We start from the raw sequence: 20,203 nt of genomic DNA on the forward strand, positions 1-20,203 counted from the left end.
ATATATATATATATATATATATATATATATATATATATACATATATATATATATATATATATATATATATATATATATATATATATATATATATATATATATATATATATATATATATATATATATAATGCTGCAAAGCAAATTAGGATACTTTTTCTTTGGTTCTTGGGATTTTTATTTATTTCAGGTGAAGCTCAGATCAGTTTTCAACTTTTGATGATTTTTCATTTAGATCAATAATTTATAAATGTGGTAACTATCTTTTCAAAAGCTCTGGCTTGTATTATTACATTAAAAAAAGGCAAACTGGGTTTGGTTAGAGAAAACTCCCCTTTCAGCAGTCAGAGAAACATTATTTCACATAAAAGCGTAATGATGGATTGTGCAATTTTTCTTAGATCTAAATAATTCTTCCTAAATTCGTGCATTTTAGTCTGATTTCAGCTTCAATCCTGGTGCAACTAAAAGTTTTCTTCAACTTTTTAGTAATTAAATTGATTATTTCCACTATTTCCAGTCTTCCAGGCAAATTAGAAAGCACAATGATTAGGAGATTGCAAATTAAACTTACGATAATGTCTTTTGAAATATATTTTCATAAAAATATCACATAAAAAATATGTAGCACCTGTAGAATGACCGCAGTTCAGAGAATCAGCATTCTGTTCATAAATGATCTCCTGCCCATATCCATAAAAATAAGCATACTTCAATCAATTACTATCTAGTTGGTCAATTTCAAACACTGGAAGGGGGGTACCAGGCTGAGCTGAGTCGGCCATCTTGATGACATCACCGGTTTATCTGTGATGCAAAAGCTGCTCTCCGTTCTTGGAAAGCTGCTGGTTTCCATTTATACCATGGGACTCAGCGGCAGATTCCCAGCATTTCCATTGTGACGAGTGCCTTCTACAATTACAGCTCTCCTCATTTTAGTGTTCAGATTTATTAGCATTTATATTTGATGATAAAATGCAGAATTTTGAAGCAGAAATACATTTCAGAAATGGAATTTCTTTGATTTCTCTTATTTTTAGCAATATAGAAACCCTGCTCGGGTGTCAAACACGTCCTGGACCGTGTGGGTTTATTAATACTCATCAGCTCATCTTCTCCAACACACTCGGTTAAAACTGTCCTGATAGTTCTTAGCTGGACGGTTAAAGCTGCTTTAGAATAATTATTTTAAACTTCCTATACATCTTCTGGTTTTTCTCTTTAAAAGGAATTGTCTGGAGCTGCTTCCTTTATCCCAAAAATACTGCAATATTTTTTTTATAAAATAGAAAAAAAAGACATTTTCCAATACTTCAAAAAAGGCAAACCATTTTTATTTGTTCTCACCGTTATCATTTGTATTGAATCTGAATATCACATCATCCACATCAACCCAAATGTTTGTCCATCATTCACAAATGGCGTCTGAAACAAAATAAAGTGCATTTAAAAAATAAATCTTCTGTTTGAACCATTCTAACAAACGCTGAGACCCTGGCTGTGTGAAGGAACACAGGAACACTTGATCGCACACAAGAGCAAAAATAATACAAATAAAACCTGGTTTCACTCATCTCTTCACACAGGGCATCCTGGAATCTGTGCTTTAACGGTGTTGGAGCCTGACTGGCCCCATGGGTCTGTTAGAGTTGCAGATGTTTTGAGAGGCTTTCTGCAACAGGTTTGTCATGTTGGTCATAACACAGAGTCCATCTGGACCTCAACTCGGGTGAGACTCATGGAGCATCACATATTCAAAAACCAGAGTTGAAAAAAGATCATACTGTTTTTTTCTCTCTCTCTATGTATATATAATATGTTGTTAGCTTGATAAAGTCTATTTACCTCAGCATTAATCATCAGATCAGGACCTTTCTGTCGTGGACACACACACACACACACACACACACACACACACACACACACACACACACACACACACACACACACACACACACACACACACACACACACACACACACACACACACACCGACTAGGTGACTACGCCACATGAAAACAAGAATAATGAACCCAGGACACAGATTCCACCTGTTCCTCCACACATAACGTCTGTGTTTTAACTTTAAATGACACATTCGGCAGAACAAAGTCAAATGTTCACATGTCCGTACACAATAACAGGCAAAAAAAAAAAAAAAAAAAAGGGAAAGAAAAAAATTATTAAAATCCAGAAATTCAGGTCTTCAAGGGCGACTCAGAGGGAAGTTTTCTTTGCTGCTACGTCTCCTGAGTCTGATCTCACCTCCGCCATCTAGGCGAGTATAACCGGACTCTAGAACTCCGATCGGCCTGACCCTCACACCAGAGGCCGTGGTGTGATTCGAGAAAGCAGCTGCAGCAGCGACTGACTGTTTAACGACGTCCATTAGCAGCGAAAAAAGGCACAGAATACTTTGAGAGCGCTCGCCAATTGCTTCAGGAGATTTAGGACCTGCCGTTTTGAGTGACAGGCACTTGAACCCCCTTCTGTCCGCTTGCTGTGCAAAAAAGAAAAACAAAAACTAGAATTAGAATCATTATTTAAAAAAAATCATATTAGAGTCATAATTAAAACGTACCTAATCTGTACTTCTCTTTAGCCTCCGACCGCTCTTTGGCATCAAAGTACCAGACTGTGATGGCGTAGCTGCAAGAAAACACAGAAAAAGGAAGAAGATGATGTTAGAGATGCACCGATGGCTCAGCAGGAGCCTGGAATAGGTTGATTTTAGCTTGGCCATTAACTGGTATGCAAATAAATTTATTTTCCCCTCTATTCATGAATTCACAATCGCTTCAAGCAATCCGAGTTAATCTGGTATTTAGAATTTAGATGTTGAAGATTAGATGTGTAAAAAAATGGGGGGGGGGGGGGGGGTTATTATGAACACATTGTTAAATATTTAAATAATCCAAAAGCAGAGATCTGATTGGTAAAAAACAGGAATCAGAGCTTCACCAACAAAAAGCCAAGACCAGAGCTTCTTTAGCTAAAATTGTTTTGATTTTAGGAATAACTTATAAGGTAATTACTAGGGGTGTCCCGATCAGGTTATTTTGCCCTTGAGTCCGAGTCATTTGATTTTGAGAATCTGCCGATACTGAGTCCTGATCCGATACTTTCAATACATAAAAAAATAAAGAAAGAAAAGGAAGAAGCAGTTCCAGAATGTTCCTTATTTTTTTATTTAATTACCTTTTATTTTAATTTTTAACAACAGATCACTTCTGTGAGATAGCTTGAACAATCAAGTAATAAATAACATAAATTATTCACTTTTGGACTTTATTGCAAATATAAAAAGTCTAATACAAAAACAGATAGCACTTCAACTTAAAATACCTGGCAGGGGTCTATTTTGCCTCGGCCCCCAAAATGCTTAGATACGTCCCTGGGCATGGGACGGAGTTTTGAAGATGATCTGAATTGTATCAACTATATAAATACTACATGCTGATAAAGTATTGCTTTATACAGGTACAAATGTGTAGTGGGATCAATCTACCTACATTTAAATTTTTAAGAACTTTGTTTTGTTTTCTTGGTTTTTATTTTCCTATCTTCCTGTCCCGTCAGTCTCTGATCTTCCTGCATCTCCCAGTCCTCCAGAAAAACTCCTGCCTGCTTCCTTCTTTTTCACCTCACAAGTAACTTTTTAACAAGCAAATTAAATTGATCTATTGACCGCAAAAAAGCGGAGTGTGCGCCGCGCTGCCCGGCTGCGCCAGTGATGAGCGCTGCAGCGCGACTACACGTCATGCTCAAATACAGACAGAACTTACCAGAGAGAACGTGAATGGACACGAATGACTGTGTTTTAATTATATATTTTATGGTGACACCACTTAGAAAGTTGGAAAATGTTACTGTGGCCGTGTGCAGAACGCTGCTGGAGTTCGTGAATAACCAGCGGTCTGCCTGCCGCTCTCTGCATCTCTGCTCAAAAGAATTCCCGCTATGCTGAGTCCATGTAAATAACATAACATAGGTAGAAACTGGATCTCTATTGTGCTCCTTCTGGGTGTGTAAGTTAAGGGCATCAGGGGAGCCTGACAACCTTTAAGGAGAACCAAGTTGCTCTCCTGTAATTTGAACCCAGTATCCAACTCCGGATCGGGGCTTGGATCGGGAAGTAAAGCCCGAGTCCCAATCAGTCTGAAACCACATGATCGGGGCCGATTTCCGATCATGTGATCGGATCATCCCTAGGAATTACACCCCTACCCAAAAAATAACAAAATCAATACAATGATGAACAATAACTGTCCAATAAATGCAGACCAGTCTATTTATAAACACTGCTGAATAACGGTCCAGAACAAAGAAAGTCCAGGACATCAGAGAGTTCATTTCTACAGTTTCCTATCCCTCATGTGGGGCTTTGTTGTTTATTCCTGTTTCGTGTGTGTGTGCGTGTGTGTGTGTGTGTGTGTGTGTGTGTGTGTGTGTGTGTGTGTGTGTGTGTGTGTGTGTGTGTGTGTGTGTGTGTTGCATGAGTCCTGCTATCAAACCTTCCACCCCCTTCCACTGAACTCCTCAGGAAGCACACACTTCCTGCCCCCCCCCCCCCCCCCCCCCCACCAGCTGTCCGGCAGGGACGGCAGGAAGGCTCAGTTTCACGTGATTTCGGCTGGACAAAACAATTTCTTGCAATGATGTAAATAAGCCCGTTGTGCGAGAGTGTTTATGCACACAGCGGGTCAATATCATGTCGGCATCAGGGAAACATCCACCGCCGTGCACCCTGATTTCGTTACACAGCTGGCCAGTTGGTTTTATTTCCACGGATTTTTGACTGATTGGATTTTAAACTAAACAAGCATGATTAACAGAGCTGTTAGGTTTAGAGGAGAGGAGACAAAGGGATTAAGGATGGCGGTGAGATTCTTGGCTGTGAAAATCTTTATTATGGCTTTGCAACAGTATGTGTGTGTGTGTGTGGTGCTATTCATCATCTGGATTAAGGAGTATAATAAAACCCACAGCTTCCAGTGTGGAGCTACTGACCGAGTGGCGTAGGCTGGTTTGACTTCATGTGGGTTCCGGCGATCAGACCAGAAGATGAGCAGCCTGTCAAACAAAGGCTCAATTTTGGCCACCACATTTTTGCCTTCAGGGTAGATCTGCAGCAGTCCTCCTTGCTTCTGCAACGACAGATGCACACAAAGATCAGTCTCCAACAAAATGCACAGCTGTTGTGGTTTCGCTTCTCTTATAAGTAAAGGAATACATAAATGCACCTTGACATCCCAGTTCTTGTTAAGATAGTAGATGCAGGTGATGCAGCGTCCGTCGCCGTTTGGGTTGTCAACATGACGGATGTAACCCGTCCCCTTCCCAGGGTAACAAGCAACCATGGCCTAAAAACAACATAAAAAAGAAAGATATTTGATCATCAGTGGCTGATTCAAATACAAATAGTATATCAGATGTTATGTATTCAAGTGAGATCAATTAATTCAATTCAGTTTATTTGAGTCGTCTCAAGGCACTTCACAAAGTAAACATACCAATACAGGTCAGTTCATTAAGCCAATCAGTAAAAAGTTTCCTAAATAAGGAACCCAGTAGGCGGCATTGAGTCACTGACTGGTGTCGGTGTCTTTACAGCAATCCTCAACTACTACATTTTAAAAGGGATTTTAACTTTCTTTCTTGCAAATTTATAATCTATCAATCATAGAATACCAGTTATTTTCTGGCAAATTTCAGAATTTGATCCAGGAAATATTGAAGTTTTTCCCATAAATAAATAAAAAAATATATTCCAGAAGATCGAAGAGTTATTATTTTAGGGCTGCAACTAACGATTATTTTCATAATCATAATATTTTCAAACTCTTTAAATTATTACAATAAATAATAATTATTTATTGTAATAATTTAAAGAGTTCCTTGACTTGTATTTTCAATTCATTTTCAGTGGTCTCTAGTAGAAGTGAATGCCTTGCAAGTCATACTCCGGGGGGAAAAAAAGCTCTGGTGCACCTGTTTCAGCATGGAGAATCCAGCCAGAGGTGAAGGTAGCTTCTTCAGACAGCAGGATTTGGACTCTTATTTCCTCATATTTGGGCATATCGCCGCTGATTGGCTAACTGACTCTGTTTACTCTGCATTGTTTATGTTTTATCTCCAGAAATACTACAAGCCTGGAGGAGTTCTGCTGTGTGGTGAAGTTGCTAATGCTAACAGTTAGCTTCTACTAGCCGAGACTGTCTCTGCCGTTTCCTGGGCGCTAAGACAACAACAGCCTTCCTTGTCATGAGTCAAGATGGGCGAGTCGATGAATGTTAAGTGACAGTGAGAGTAGATCTGTCGGGATTTTTAAATCCTAGGGTTTCACAGTCTATTTTCTATTAGAAGCTAATGCAGGAGATAGGTGTAGGAGACTATTTTCATGTTCAGCCTGCATGAAAAACTCAGAGAAACATACAATTTTCAAAAAAAATTATTAATTAAAAAGAAGTAAAGAATGGTTCCTCAATGAAGGACCTCTTTAAAATATTCAAGTTTCCAAACATTATAAAATATCCAATTTTTTGCATAGATCTGTATATGGTGGCATGGAATATTTCTCAGGATTTCACTGTAATGAATAGCGTGCTACTGGTCTTTCCTGCTGCTCCACAGTCAACTACTTTAAAGGTGAACCATGTGATTCATGTCCCTTCGTGGCATTCTGTTAGCTGAGAAACATGTCAGAGTTCAGCCTCCGTTCCCAGCTAAGAAAAAGTCTCCAGACTCAAACAATGGTCCCACACTGGCATTTCCCCCACTTGATGTTTTACATGCTGGACACCGCTCTCTCTGGGGAGTCCGAGACTCACGTGAGAGCTCCCGAGTCAATGCACGTTCCAGACAAGGGTCACCAGGAGATCTCATGTCAGAAATGTTCTGAGAGTGGAAACAGAGCGGCGTTAGAAACGAGCTCCAGCCGACGTCAGAGTGATCTTCTGGAACATGCTCACGTTTCAGAACACAGAAAGTCTTTCCTCTGGCTGTCTTCAGATCCGTAAGTTAGCAGAGCCGGAAAAGTTTACAGATGATGCCGACTGGGAAACTGTGAATTCAGGAAATGACCATTTCCTCAGGATGACAACAACAGAAGTGTCTTGACTTGTGCTGATCCACACTGAAACGCAGCTTAGGACAGTATGAGCCATGACTAAGCTTCCATGCCGCTGCAGCATGGATGTAGCTGAAGTTGTGATGCAGCAGTGTTATAGACAGATACGGTGTTTTGTGCATGCAGTTTCCCATCTAATTCACAGTCAAGTGACTCTGCTCAGTCGCCCTGATCAGGCCTCATTAAAGCCCTCACACTCACAGTCAGAGCTCATTAACCTCCAGACCTTTATTGCTACAAGTGCCAAGAAAAACCTCCGAGTCACGATGAGAATTCTGAATGTTGGCAAAACAAAATCATCACCAGGATTGCTCAAATAATCATATTCTGGGTGCGGGAAAGTGGGAGGGTTTCGTATGATAACATCAGTTCAGTTAAATCAAAAATCCTGCAAAACAGCAGCTCCTTTTTATTTGACATTGAGTAATTTCCTCTCATATGTAGCCATGTTTCTGACTCTTCTGACTCAAAAACCCCGTTACCTGCAAATGGATAGTTTGGCCAAAGCTTAAAACCATCTTACTTCCTGAACAGCCTTTTAAAGACAGCACTGATAAGCTAACAACTAATTTGTGTGCAGCTCAGGCCACAATGTGTTGCTGTTGTTTGAAGACTGCTTCAACTTCCAAAGTTTCACAGTGGTTCGTGCAACTATTACTTTTTTATGTGCTTTTGATTTTATATTAGGATGTTTTGTTTCTTTCTCTTTGGCCAAAATATTAAAGTAGCAATAGATGTGTTATTACACTTTAAGCAAAAGGTTTAACAATAGATGTAACAAAATATCTATATGGCAATATATTGTGATATTTATCCTGCAATATATCAATATTCAAAATCCCTGTATCTAATTTTTGGAAGAACTGACATGCAAACATGTGTGTATTTTCTTTTGTTTTTGGTGCAATTCAAACACTGACCGCCATTTAGCAGCAGTGTGCAATGGGTTTGGTTTCCACCATTGAAATGTAAATCCCTCTGTTATGGTTTAGATACCTCATGTTAAACATGTTAAGTATCAGTTTGGACTGTTTATTGAATATTCCTACAAAAAGAATCAGTCTAAAAATTGCTAATAGCGTTAGACTGAATGTATCACAATATATCGTGATATATTGTATCGTCTCCCTTGTATCGTGACACATATCGCCAAAATTTTACCAGAGCACATCCCTAGCATTAACATTAATCTCAGTGACCGTTGAGTTAGAAACTTGACTAGTTACAAATTTGACACCCCTCTGTGGCCCTCACTTGATCAAAAAACACACTCTTTATCGCTAAACGGCTGTTCGCTGTAATGCTAGCGGTTAGAATTTTCAGTTCACCAATCGTCAATAATAAACACAAAAAGAAGAACTCTGCCTTTTCTGTTGACATCATGGCAAAATCTAGCAGTAAACTGTACGACTTCCTCGCAGAGCAGATCTCACGAGTCATGTGCTCACACTGTACGACCCAGTTCTCGGATGCGATCTGACTGCTCACACTGCACGTCTGGTAGCAACACGTCGGACCTAAAAATATGCTAAAAATAGCAGTTTTTACTCAACACGTCAGACTTTTTTGTCTTGTTTTGCCTGTTGTCCTTCGGGAGTGCTGCAGGAGGACACACAGGGATTTATGGGGGTTGGATGAGGAAAACGAAATAAAGAAAGTAAATCTGTGTTTTGTGATCAGATTAATTTGACATGAACACGACAAACACGCTTTCTTGACAATCTTTGTGAGTAAAAAAAAAAACGTGTAGAAATAAAAACAAACAACGTGTGTTATTAGGGAAATAGCGGGCGAGCAGTGTTGATGCATGATTGCGCATGCGCCGTGAGCGGTTCTGATACTTTTTGGGTCGCAGCTGCTCGCAGCGCTGCTTCAACAGTGCGATACCCTCACGAGGGACGAGCAAAATATTAAACACGCCAGAAGTTTGTGCGAGCTCACGATTGCTGATCGGTAGCTGGTCACGTGGTGTTAATCGCCTCTCGTAACCCCCTGTATACTACACGACGCTCAGCGCAAAACTCGCCCCGATCTCGTGGATTCTCGCACGAGTGGAAAATCGGCTCAAAAAAGTGGAACAAGTCGCACAGTGTACGCCCGGCTTAATGGTGACCTGGCTTTGTTGGTACTGGACTTGTAAGTATAATATTTTTTGTCCAACTGTGTGAATCTTTTCACTTTGTGGTTTATTTTAGTATTAGTTGGCTTATGTTAGCGTTAGCTCAGTGGTAGCACTAGCTACAACAGACTGCAGCACGGTTGTCCACTTTCAACCAGTAGGGCGGAGGAGCAGGAAACTGCTCGGTGTTACTTTAGGGGATTCCAGACAGACAGAAAGCAATACTTAGAAGCTTTAAAATATTGTGAAACAATGTTGCATAAATTGCTATAAGATTTTAAAAAATAGAGCCTTTAAAACAGCTGAAACACATCTACAATGAAAAAGAAAGTTATTATTTATAACTTTGACACATTTCAAAATTTGCCAAAACATAATATTTTTCTTTAAATTTCAATTTGTTGTATCTTGCTTTAGATATTAGCTTAAAGTAATAGGGTCAGTATATACCTAAATCACTGCATGCATGCAGTTTGTTTGTGTTCAAGTAAGACCTTACCACCGGATGGCCATTAAGGTCAAAAATCAGTGGGAGTGCAATTATTTTAACAAATACTTCATCAGACTGTTCAACCTCTGGCAAAAAGGAATAAATGTGTAAAACAACAAGTTTTATGTAACACATCAGCAAATGTGTTTTGTCCTCACAGGCTCACGTAGAAGGAAGCACTGCATCTAATATTGTGTCGCTCAAAGACTTAGACCTGTATTTTAGACCAGATTTTTATGGTTATATGTTACAAAGCCGACAATATTTTTCAACAACTGGGCATCAGTTAATTCATTTTCAACAGAATTTTAATAGATATTTCCAGAGTTTACTGGGGAAAAACTACATGTTGTGTCTTTAAAAAGCACATTTAGGAAGTGTCTGCATCACCTCAAAGAGCTTCAACTCCAAATACAAGAATGGGAGTTTTGGTAAATGATGGTAATTATATCCATTTTCGAGCAGGCCTTGGGAATTCTTCCCTAATGATAATGACAGCGTTGAGAGATGCTCATAAAAGGCTGGTTCCTGTTTTTATTTGGAGATTGTTTCCTTTCATTTTTTATTTTGGTGAAGTTCCCATTGAGTTTAAATTAAGTAAGAGGATAAAATACCTAACAGCTGTTTGGTTTTAACACACGGCTGTCACAGTCAAGTTCACCTATTGCTCAGATCAACATGCAAAGCTGATAACGGTGACCTGATACTGCGTCTTGTGGGGAAACATCCTCTTGTGCAACCTGTTCTAATTGTGAGCATGACAGCGAAACGGGGGCCCACATCAGGTTTTACTACTAAATAAAAAATGAATGAATGAAATCATTTTAAACAATAAATCTGGGTATTTCATGTAAAAATTCCAGTCAGCCTTCTCTACAGGATAAGTGTGACTAATGAGTGTACATGCATAACAGGAAGTTTCACAAATAATACATATATAAGTAATAAGTAAAAAAAGCCACAATAAAACTTCTACACGTCAGCCTGAAGGATAACATAGTGACTTGCATGTGACAAACATCCATCATTTAGGAGAAGGTGGTGTTATTTATGGCTAAACTGCTTGAGGCGTTAAAAAGTGTGCTTATCCTGTGTTTCTGTCTCAAACTGTCATTTGTAAAATACAGAACTGGACACTCTGAGCACTTCTTGTCTGTCTTTTCTCACTTCCTGAGAAGCTGCACTTATGTTGATTTTTGGGTTAGGATTAGGGTTGAGCCCTAATGCCCAAATCATAGCTCCTGCTACAGAAATGACAGCAGTGGCAGCAGAACCAGCTGTTATGAAGGAGAACATTATGGCTGTCTGCATATTCTGATGAGCGTAATGATGGAGAGCACTGAGAGGGTACGATAAACAAATACAGCTTGGAGTATGAGTGCAACGTGAAGCGGTGATTTTCTGAGCTCAGATTTATTTTGCAAGGAAATTCTCCAAGCTGGCATCTCCTTCAATTTTTACCTGCTGCCCTGCATCCACGCTGTAGTAGAGATGTGCTGATGTAATTCATTGAGTGTGTTGCAACAAATGGTTGCTTATCTTTGCCATCACTTCCATTTCTATGCCACCATATACAGTGCAAAGGTGTGTGAAGTCGAGAGACTCTTGACCTTTTAAGTGCACCATTAGCGTCAGAACGGGCACGCACACTAAAGCTAAACAGCACACTCAACAGGAACATTTTTCCTTTAATAGTTCCACTTGGCTTATTTAAACCCTTTCCACTGACCTTTTTTTATATTAAGAATAAAGCTTAAAGCATCAAAGATGATGTACAGTAAAGGGGAACGTTTTCCCTCAAAATGATAAAAAACTGATCATTTTCTTTGTATATAAAGACAAAAATGTGCTTTACAGGTAAATACACGATATAATATAATATACTTTTTCTGTCCCACATAAATAAGTACAAAAATAATTTTTATTGCTAATAAAAGTTAAAGGATTAAACTTTATGTATTCCTAATGCAACAACAAATCTGCTGATGGTGATCAGAATTGGTCATTATTCAGAACGAATGCCATATTGAGAATGATTCTTAGTCAAATGACAAAGATGGAATTCAAAATGACAGTTTTTTCCTCGATTCATGAATGCACCAGTTTAAAGCAGCAAAACAACATTTTTCTCCAGGTCTGTGAACTCACCCTCACCTCTATGATCTGAATTGTCTAGCAAACCAGAAAGTAGAAGTTGGCGATATACTGATACCAAAATACATACAAACATCATTTTGCCCATGTCAATATATTAGGTATCGGAAGAAAAAAAAGAGAATTGTGTTAGCTGGTGATCATTTTTCCTGTAAGATGCTGTAAGGCCATAACTAGATGGGGCAAACCATGGAGAAAATAGTGGATGATTCAAATGTTGAAGCTAAGGTTGGGCGATATGGCCTTAAATGAATATCACGATATATTGAGGATTTCACCTAGATAACAATAAATGGACGATAACTACAGGTATGCGCAGAAACAAGACTTATCCACTAGATGGGGCTGTCACATGTATTACATTGAGTCACATTTTTACGTGACTCAAGGTGGTACAGCTTCTTAAAGGGACATAAATGTTGCCAACCTACACACATCTTTTCATTTTTTTATTATCAAATTTATTGACATGGGATAAATTATCGATTACAGTCAGAAATTTTGATAACGATAAATTTTCGATTTATTGCCCAGCCCTAGTTGAAGGAGTGGGCAGGGGCAATGGATAGTGGCTGAATGAAACCGCCAGTAGTGACCAAATCCAATTTTCCTCGAGGTTTTGCTTGATCAAATGTACTACATCATACCCTCCAACTGCCCCCGTAGAGGTAGTACGGGAAGTAATCTTCCATATAACGTTATCGTGTTGAACTGCTCGATATGATGTGATACTGATTTGAGGGCACATCACCCAGCCCTACCAGATAGTGTAAAAAATAAATAAAACAAACAAACAAAAAATGTTTTTCTGATTATAGCTCTTTGAAGTAAATGTGACAAGGCTGAAATCGGTATCAGCACCTAGACCCAGAATCGGTCCATCTTTAAAAACTACTACGCAAGTTTAAACTCGGTGCCAGGCTGTGCATATCAAGCTGTTATATTTAGCTTTTTCATGTTTTCATCAAGTCTGAACTGCTTCCAGAGAACCACGATGACTTATAATTTTATGAGGCAAGCACAGATGTCTTACAGCGCGATCCAGACAAATGACGAAATCCTCTGGTTTGTGTGGGAGTGCCCCATCACAGATTTATTTCCTATGCAGTAAACTTTGACAGGGAATGAGGACTGGTTAAATGAGACGAACACAGCTCAACATGGTTGTAATTGAGTAAGGAGCAAAACACAAACAATAACAGCCTCCCACCTTCGAATCTCCTCTGTAAAAACAGAACCAAAGCATGGCGAGTCCTCGACGGGGCGCATTTTGGATAGAGCCCAGGTTGGAACTCAAGGACATTATTCCCCAACTCTGAGGTTAAAATCAGTTGCTAATAACAGCAGCAGCCCATTTTTGCTTAATTTCCATGTCCGATTACTCAGACAAAGGCTGAATAATGATGTACGTGACAGTAATCTGGTCGCTTTGATAGTCTGAACCAAACCGAAACAGAATTTGCATAAACTAACTAGCTGCTTGCAGTTCTTACTGTATCCGTGCCATCTGTGGTTATTCAGCTACACCGACTTAATCAGCAGGAAAGGGAAACACTTGAGCTGCAGAGATGCTGGAATAACTGATTTATTTCAGGTTTACTGGGATTAAACTGACAAAATAGCTCATGTGTGTCGAGCTGCAGTCATTCTTAGGCTACAACGCTTCAGCCTCCAGCTGATCCTGAGCTGCATCCAAAACACCACAGTTTCAAAACATCTGCTGTAGATTTTTATCAGCAGGTAAATAAAAGTGTGTGCGCTCTAGAGATCGGGTCAGAGTTAGCTGTTTTTCTTCTGAACAAAACACAGAAAGGTGACAAACTGTCCTCTGCCCTGATGAGTCAGTGTCACCATGACCACAATGGTGCTCATTCTGTGTGACGTGAGTCACCATGGAACACTAGAAACAGAGCGCCATTGATTTAAGTGTTTACTTGTTCGTGGTATACGTGGAATTCTTGTCGAACACCAGTGACGTACAACCTAGGGATATAAATGATCAGATTAGGAGTGTTTGACCTCCAGCGAAAGATTTCTATAAAAAACAGGATCTGTTAGCGCGAGGATTATTCATTTTAAATGACTCACCGCTACTCACACATGACATTTTAATTCAGTATCTGTAAAACTGACTGAGTTTTGCTTTTGATAGCCGTGGCAGCCATCTTGAATTAGATTGACATTGACCAATTACATCACAGCAAAGTGACAATGTTGTCCAAATTCAAAGAACACTTAAAGGTGTGGTTTACCCGATTATTTAAAACATTTGCAGTGTTCTCTAATGTAAATCAATGCCGTATGAGTCATTTCAAGAACAGCTATGATGCTCCTGTTCTGAGATGCAGAAGTTTGCTGGTGCAGAGGTGGGCTGAAAGCAGCAGTATTACTCATCATTATTAATGATATACACACATGTCATTTCTGATTGGCTACAAAAACGTGTTCAGCCATGTTGCAAAGTCACTATCACCAACACACTCTCTGCTCCCTCTCCTTGCTGCAAAAAAAAAAAAAAGAGCATGAGCCGAGATGGTTGAGACCCATCCATCCATTTTCATCCACTTATCCGGAGTCGGGTCGCAGGGGCAATAGCCTAAATCGAGAGGTCCAGACTTCCCTCACCCCAGCCACTTGGGCCAGTTCCTCCGGGGGAATCCCAAGGTGTTCCCTGGCCAGGTGAGAGACATAGTCCCTCCAACGTGTCCTGGGTCTACCTTTAGGTTTCCTCCCGGTTGAACGTGCCCATAAAACCTCACCAGGGAGATGTTCAGGAGGCATCCTGACCAGATGCCCAAGCCACCTCAATGGGTGAGTGAGGCCATGAATGCAAATTCAAAGTGTGACATCACATTGTGAGGCTTTTCAAATCCCAGCATTTCACCACCTATTTTCCGAAACTAGAGCAGGAGATAGGTGTAGGAGACTTATTTTCATGTTCAGCCTGCATGAAAACCCAGAGTGACTGATTATAATCAGAAATAATATTTTAAAAATGTTTTTTTTTTTCAGTCAACCACACCTTTAAAATGTGTCCTTGTTTTGCCTGAATGTCAAGAAAGGGTCTGGTATATTAAGGTCATATCAGGATTACTGGCGTGCCAAATGGGAAAATTTGTTCTTGTAATATTGGTGCGATAGAGGATTACAGTTTTAAAAGTTAGTGTCAATGATTACATATTATTGCACTTTAAGAACATGCACACACCCAGAGTTACCAGTACATCCATGACACTATCAGTCAGTATAAGAGCTAGCTAGCCGTGATGAAGCTGCACTTTGGAGTACTTAGCTGCTGCCAGCATGGCAGCACTGCTAAGCTTATTTGGATGCATGCGTGTGTGGGGGTGTAGGGTGGGAGTGGGGGGTCTAAGTGCGCACTGCAGCAGCTGACATAATGCTGAAGATTGTACCACATCGCTTCATTCCCTCTCTAAACTCTCACATCTATTCCACTCTAGCGCTCGTTTTCCATCCGATCCGCACTCCGCACTAGTTCGTAGTTTCTCTCTTCCACATATTGGACGTGTTTCACTACCGTATTCTTGTAGAAGTCCCATTTCCCAAGAAAAGCACCACTGGCTGCTGGTGAGGCATTATTCAGGGCCCTACCAAACCCTCTCTCTTCCTCTCTTCAACACAATCTACTGCTCTACACTGTATGGGCCTGTTACCAAGGTAACGACAGGGAAATATTTTCTGCATGAAGCAAAACAGTTGATAAGAAGAAGGAGAAAGCGGGCAACGTAAATGAGAAAGTAGATGGCTGGAAAATTGAAGTTTTATTGGATAACTGACACGGAAGAGGGCGGAGAGAAAAGCTGCAGTTGACCTTCTACTTAGCTGGCTTCCACTCAAGTCAGATCCTCCTCTTTTTCCTTTCCAACCACTTACTGTCGTGCACACGCCATTGCTGTACCTACCGCTACACTAAGCTCCGTCGTCGTCGAGAGAAACGCCCAGAGAGGACTGCTTGTGCTGCACGCAAACAACGCCTTGCTGACAGTGTAACATCTTCACCTGGACCTTTCACTTAGTTAATGAGGAACCAGAAAACACCACATCCTGTATCACTAAGTTCTCTAATGCTGTGACACAGTCACGGGTACCATTTATACAAGCAGAAACTGCCACAAGAATAAAAGAAATACGAGTTGAATAATTCAACGTCACCTAAAGTCAACAGCAGAGCCAATCCCAAGTCGCAGGGAGCAAAGGCTACTGGTGTGACCGGGTCGAGCTTATATAAGTCAACTAGAAGTGCACCGAGTGCAAGGTGTATGAAGTGAAAGAACTTAGATGGGAAAGTTCATCGAGTTAATCAGAGGAATTAAAGCTTACATAACTGTATGTGAATTTGTTGACGACTTACACTAATGCAAACTTTCTCCACATATTTCCTGTCATCACCCTACATGTGGCATCCATATTCCGGTTGATTAAGCTGTGAGGGCTCCAGGTGTCACCTTTCCTCTAATTTCCCCTTAGGGAGTGCTAATGTGCCTAGTTCTGAAGTCGGATAAGACAGGAGCTCTTCTGGATCTATTTCTCCTCAGAGGAAACAACACTTCACACTGGAAAACCACCCAAAAGCCAAGATCTGGCATCAGCTCTTTGTCTTCTAGCCAAGCTTTTCCAAAACAAATTTGAATGGAATGGTCACGTCATAAATCCTTATGGAACGGTGATTAGATCTCGTCAAATGACAAACTGTGAAGCTAAAGATGTGGGATTAAGGTTTTTCTTTTTCACTCTGATGGGATGTTTTTGCCGTGTGTTACGAGAGATCAGATGATAGGAATAAAACGAAACAAAAAGTACCCCCGTGGACTACGCCAGTGTCTTGTTCATGTGGTCAGAGTGACGGTAGAAAATTCTAGCAGAGATAAAGTGATGCTGGAGGAGATACAGCTTCACAGTGGTAGGAAGGCAGGGAATGGGAGGGTGCAACCTCCACCCCTCCACGTGCTGGAAAATCACATGGCTCATCCTGACACGCTACCTGTGGTGTGTGTGTGTTTGCCTACCCACATGTCGGCATTACAGACGCAAAGATAAAGCAGAGCAGAAAAAAAGACAACCAATGAGCCTGACTGACGTCATTGGGTCGACGCTCACTCTAAGGGTTATTCGTAGGCTGTTTACCCTGAGATGTGCTGGGATAACACCCCATAACCCCTCTGTACGACCCTGTAGCTGGTCTCACCTTAGTGCGTCCGTTGATGACACAGTCCCCCAGCTGTCCGTTTGCAGCGCTGTACTTGACAACCTCATCAATGTGAGCCATCAGCGTCCCGATGTACTTACAGTCGGTCTGACCGTCCACCCAGGTGATCTGGTCGCCTCGGATGCTCCCCGGAGGAATGTTCCTCTGGCTCACGAGCTGACCAGCTCTAAAATCCCCATTGTGACTCAGATCCCCCACCTCCTTTAGGACCTTGTTGCCTAACTGTGGCCCAAGGAAGTTGTCCTTCACACAAATGCCGTAGTACTTCATGCAGGGGATGATGTATTGCTTGGCTATGGACTCGGCAGACCAGCCAGTACCTGCAGGAGGTAATGGCGCCGGGATGGCGCTCATACTGCAGGGAGAAGCCAAGCTGGGTGCAGCTGGTGAGTCTGAGGGTGCCACGAAACACCCGTTGCGCTGATTAGTATGAGAAGCAACAGGAGCCAGGTTGGGGTTGCTATGGGAACCGCTGCTGCTGCTGTTGACAGAGACTGGGAGGAGAGCAACTCCTCGGGTCACTCTGGAGGCCTCCGGTGATTTGTTAATAACAGCTCCATCTGTCAGCTTCCTCCGCTTCAAGTCAGACTCTCCGGGTGGGAAAACCAGATTTGAAGAGCCCCCTAACCCAGGTGACCCCATCACGTGACCATTAGGCCTATGGATTTCTGACCCAGTGTCCCGGTTTTCCCCACACCTCCTTTTCTGATGCGGAGCCGGTCTGATTTTCAGGTCCCCATTGAACCTATGAACGCCCCTGTCCGCGTTCTCCACCAGACACATGCCGATGAGGGGGTGCGCAGGGCCAGCCTGTCCGCCCTGTGAGGGGTAGCCATGTGGGGTGTGAGCTACAACACCGGCCTGGTTCGCCTCCACGGTGGCGGAGGGAGACACCACACCGACGTTGAGCGGCACGCCGCTTTTAGACTGCGTCGTCGGGGTCGTGATTCCGGGGGAGTTGGTCTGAGAGGCCATATCCGCGAGCAGCTCCGCGGCCGTCTGGCTCCCGACCGGCACCGAGCAGAAGCCGTTCAGACCCATGTCCGCCCGGTACGCGCCGGCGTGAACCTCCGGAGGCCCGGACACGCGCTGCTGGCCGCTCGTGCTCCTCTCCTGCGACTCTGAAAAGGCGACGGATCCACGGGGGGAGCTCTCCGTCAGTCGCAAACTCTCCATTTCATCTCGTCGGCTGGATGCGCACGTACCACACGTCCTCGCCTCATTTTCTGGCTGAGCCGCAGCTTTCTCCTGCTGTCAGGAGCTCTGCCGCAACCTCCAGAAGTTTCATGTCCCAGATCCGCTGCGACTGCTGGCCTCGCCGCCTCTTTAGAGCTCCGTGTTTGCGTCTGTCCACCTTTTAAACGTTTGCTGGGAAGGTGGGATGTCTGCGGAAAGTAAATTGATACAATTTAATGCTATAAATAGCTTGACCAGACCAGTCACATTAGCACCAGAGAATGCGTTTAAAAGGGTTGAACACGCGAGAAAAGTCACCCTTGCTTCTGATTTCATCAAAAAAGGCACCAAAAACAAAATGCCACGCATATCACACGATCACACACACATTAACCAACATTAGGAAGTTCTGAATTTTTGTTTCAGCTTTATAATTTAAACGTTTGTCAAAATAGAAGCGAGGTCTAAAAACTCACCTTTACTTTGATTATCACAATAAACATTTACGCAGCTGTGAACCTTCCGCTATTTTTACTTTTTAAGCTATATTTTATTGTTGCAGCAGCCGTTTAGACCATTATTCTTCTCTGTCAACTAATAATTACTAACTTATAATGCCCTTATTTGCGCCTATTTGTTTAAAAAAAGATTTATTATAATTGTCCTAATCTATTTCACTGAATACTTTTGATGTTGGATAAGTTTAATATTGAGTTAATAAGGTGAAAAGGCGTACTACTCTTACCTACGGAAGCCCTACACAAATGCAAATCCTCAGCGAGCGTACGTGACAAGCTGGGAGTACGCATGCTATTTCCGGTTGTCTCGCTCTGCTGCGGGTCCCGTCCAATTTCTGTGGGTTATAAATAACAACCGGGCGGCCAAGCGCCGCTCCTGACACACTGAACCCAACCGGGAAGTGAGGGGAGCCGCTCGGACACGCGCTCAATCAATCTCCACTCTACCACCAAATGCACCGCTCCCCGTTTGTGTAGAACAGATCTTAGCTTCTACCTCCCCTCCTACTCCCCCTCCTTTGGCTGGCTCCCGCCAGTCATTTGCATGCACACGAGTCACGTGATCTGCCACTACGGCAGAAACCGCCCCACAACAGATAAGAAAAGTGTGCCACTGGGATTTTGTGTGGCCTTTGAACATTAAACTGGAGATGCTAAGAAGCAACCAGTTAGTCTTAATCCTAGTTGATGGTGTTCCAATGAGATAGTGCAGCCTAGGGAGTGAGCTAACAGACTACTGTCTCAACAATCATACAGATAACTGCATTTCAAATGTGTTTTATTAAAACTAGATCAAGTCATCTTTGGCTAACTTTAGTAGTGAACTGATCTTAAATTACATTCGTCCACAAAAACAGTTTTTCGTTAATTATTTAAATAAAACTGAGTTCACAGAACCAGTGCAAAAATATAATTATGGTGCACCAAGTGCACAGATTCTCTGCATTTATTGCAAAAAAAGAACAATAAAAAGCCAGAAAATGAGCCACTTCAGGGGGACAGGTTGCAGACTCCTGATTCTATGATGAAGTGTTTTTTCTGCTGGAAATTTTTTGTTTATGCCAGTAAAGAATCATTCATGTCAGCTGGGGATCTACGATGTAAACCTTAAAATCTCTGACCTGGAAACCAGACCAAATCAAATCAAAGCTTTATTTATAAAGCGCCTTCTGCAACCCTGTCAGGAAGCCCAAGGCACTGAACATGGTACAGTAGAAGTACAAATATAGTGAATAAATCAAAAATAAAAGCACTTCAAAAATAAAAGCAATTCAAATTACAAAATACAAATTACAAAAAAAGGTGAAACACTCTAGTACAGGACAGATGGGTAAAACAAGGGACAGAGTGAACCAATGAAAACTGTGAAATAAATTCAATGTAAAAGAGGGCC

At 41.5% G+C, this 20,203-nt stretch overlaps 1 protein-coding gene across 1 annotated transcript; it reads right to left on the minus strand.

The window, feature by feature from the left end:
- Window positions 1-2,213: 2,213 nt before the first annotated feature.
- On the minus strand, window positions 2,214-19,255 carry egln2 (egl-9 family hypoxia-inducible factor 2). The gene is made up of 6 exons (XM_015951477.3): window positions 19,038-19,255; window positions 17,096-18,501; window positions 5,241-5,360; window positions 5,008-5,144; window positions 2,579-2,646; window positions 2,214-2,497 (listed from the first exon to the last, which is right to left on the minus strand). The coding sequence occupies exons 2-6, from the start codon at window positions 18,290-18,292 to the stop codon at window positions 2,445-2,447; spliced, it is 1,575 nt and encodes a 524-aa protein (XP_015806963.1). The 5' UTR covers window positions 18,293-18,501; window positions 19,038-19,255; the 3' UTR covers window positions 2,214-2,444.
- Window positions 19,256-20,203: the final 948 nt, after the last annotated feature.

Source organism: Nothobranchius furzeri, chromosome 13, assembly GCF_043380555.1.
Source record: "Nothobranchius furzeri strain GRZ-AD chromosome 13, NfurGRZ-RIMD1, whole genome shotgun sequence".
Classification (NCBI taxonomy): Eukaryota; Metazoa; Chordata; class Actinopteri; order Cyprinodontiformes; family Nothobranchiidae; genus Nothobranchius; species Nothobranchius furzeri.

Coding starts and splice junctions, on each gene's coding strand:
- egln2 (XM_015951477.3), bottom strand. CDS start 18,292: ATGGAGAGTTTGCGACTGACGGAGAGCTCCCCCCGTGGATCCGTCGCC. Junction 5,145..5,240: donor ACAAGAACTGGGATGTCAAG/GTGCATTTATGT, acceptor CTGTCGTTGCAG/AAGCAAGGAGGACTGCTGCA. Junction 2,647..5,007: donor AAACCAGCCTACGCCACTCG/GTCAGTAGCTCC, acceptor GTTTTCTTGCAG/CTACGCCATCACAGTCTGGT.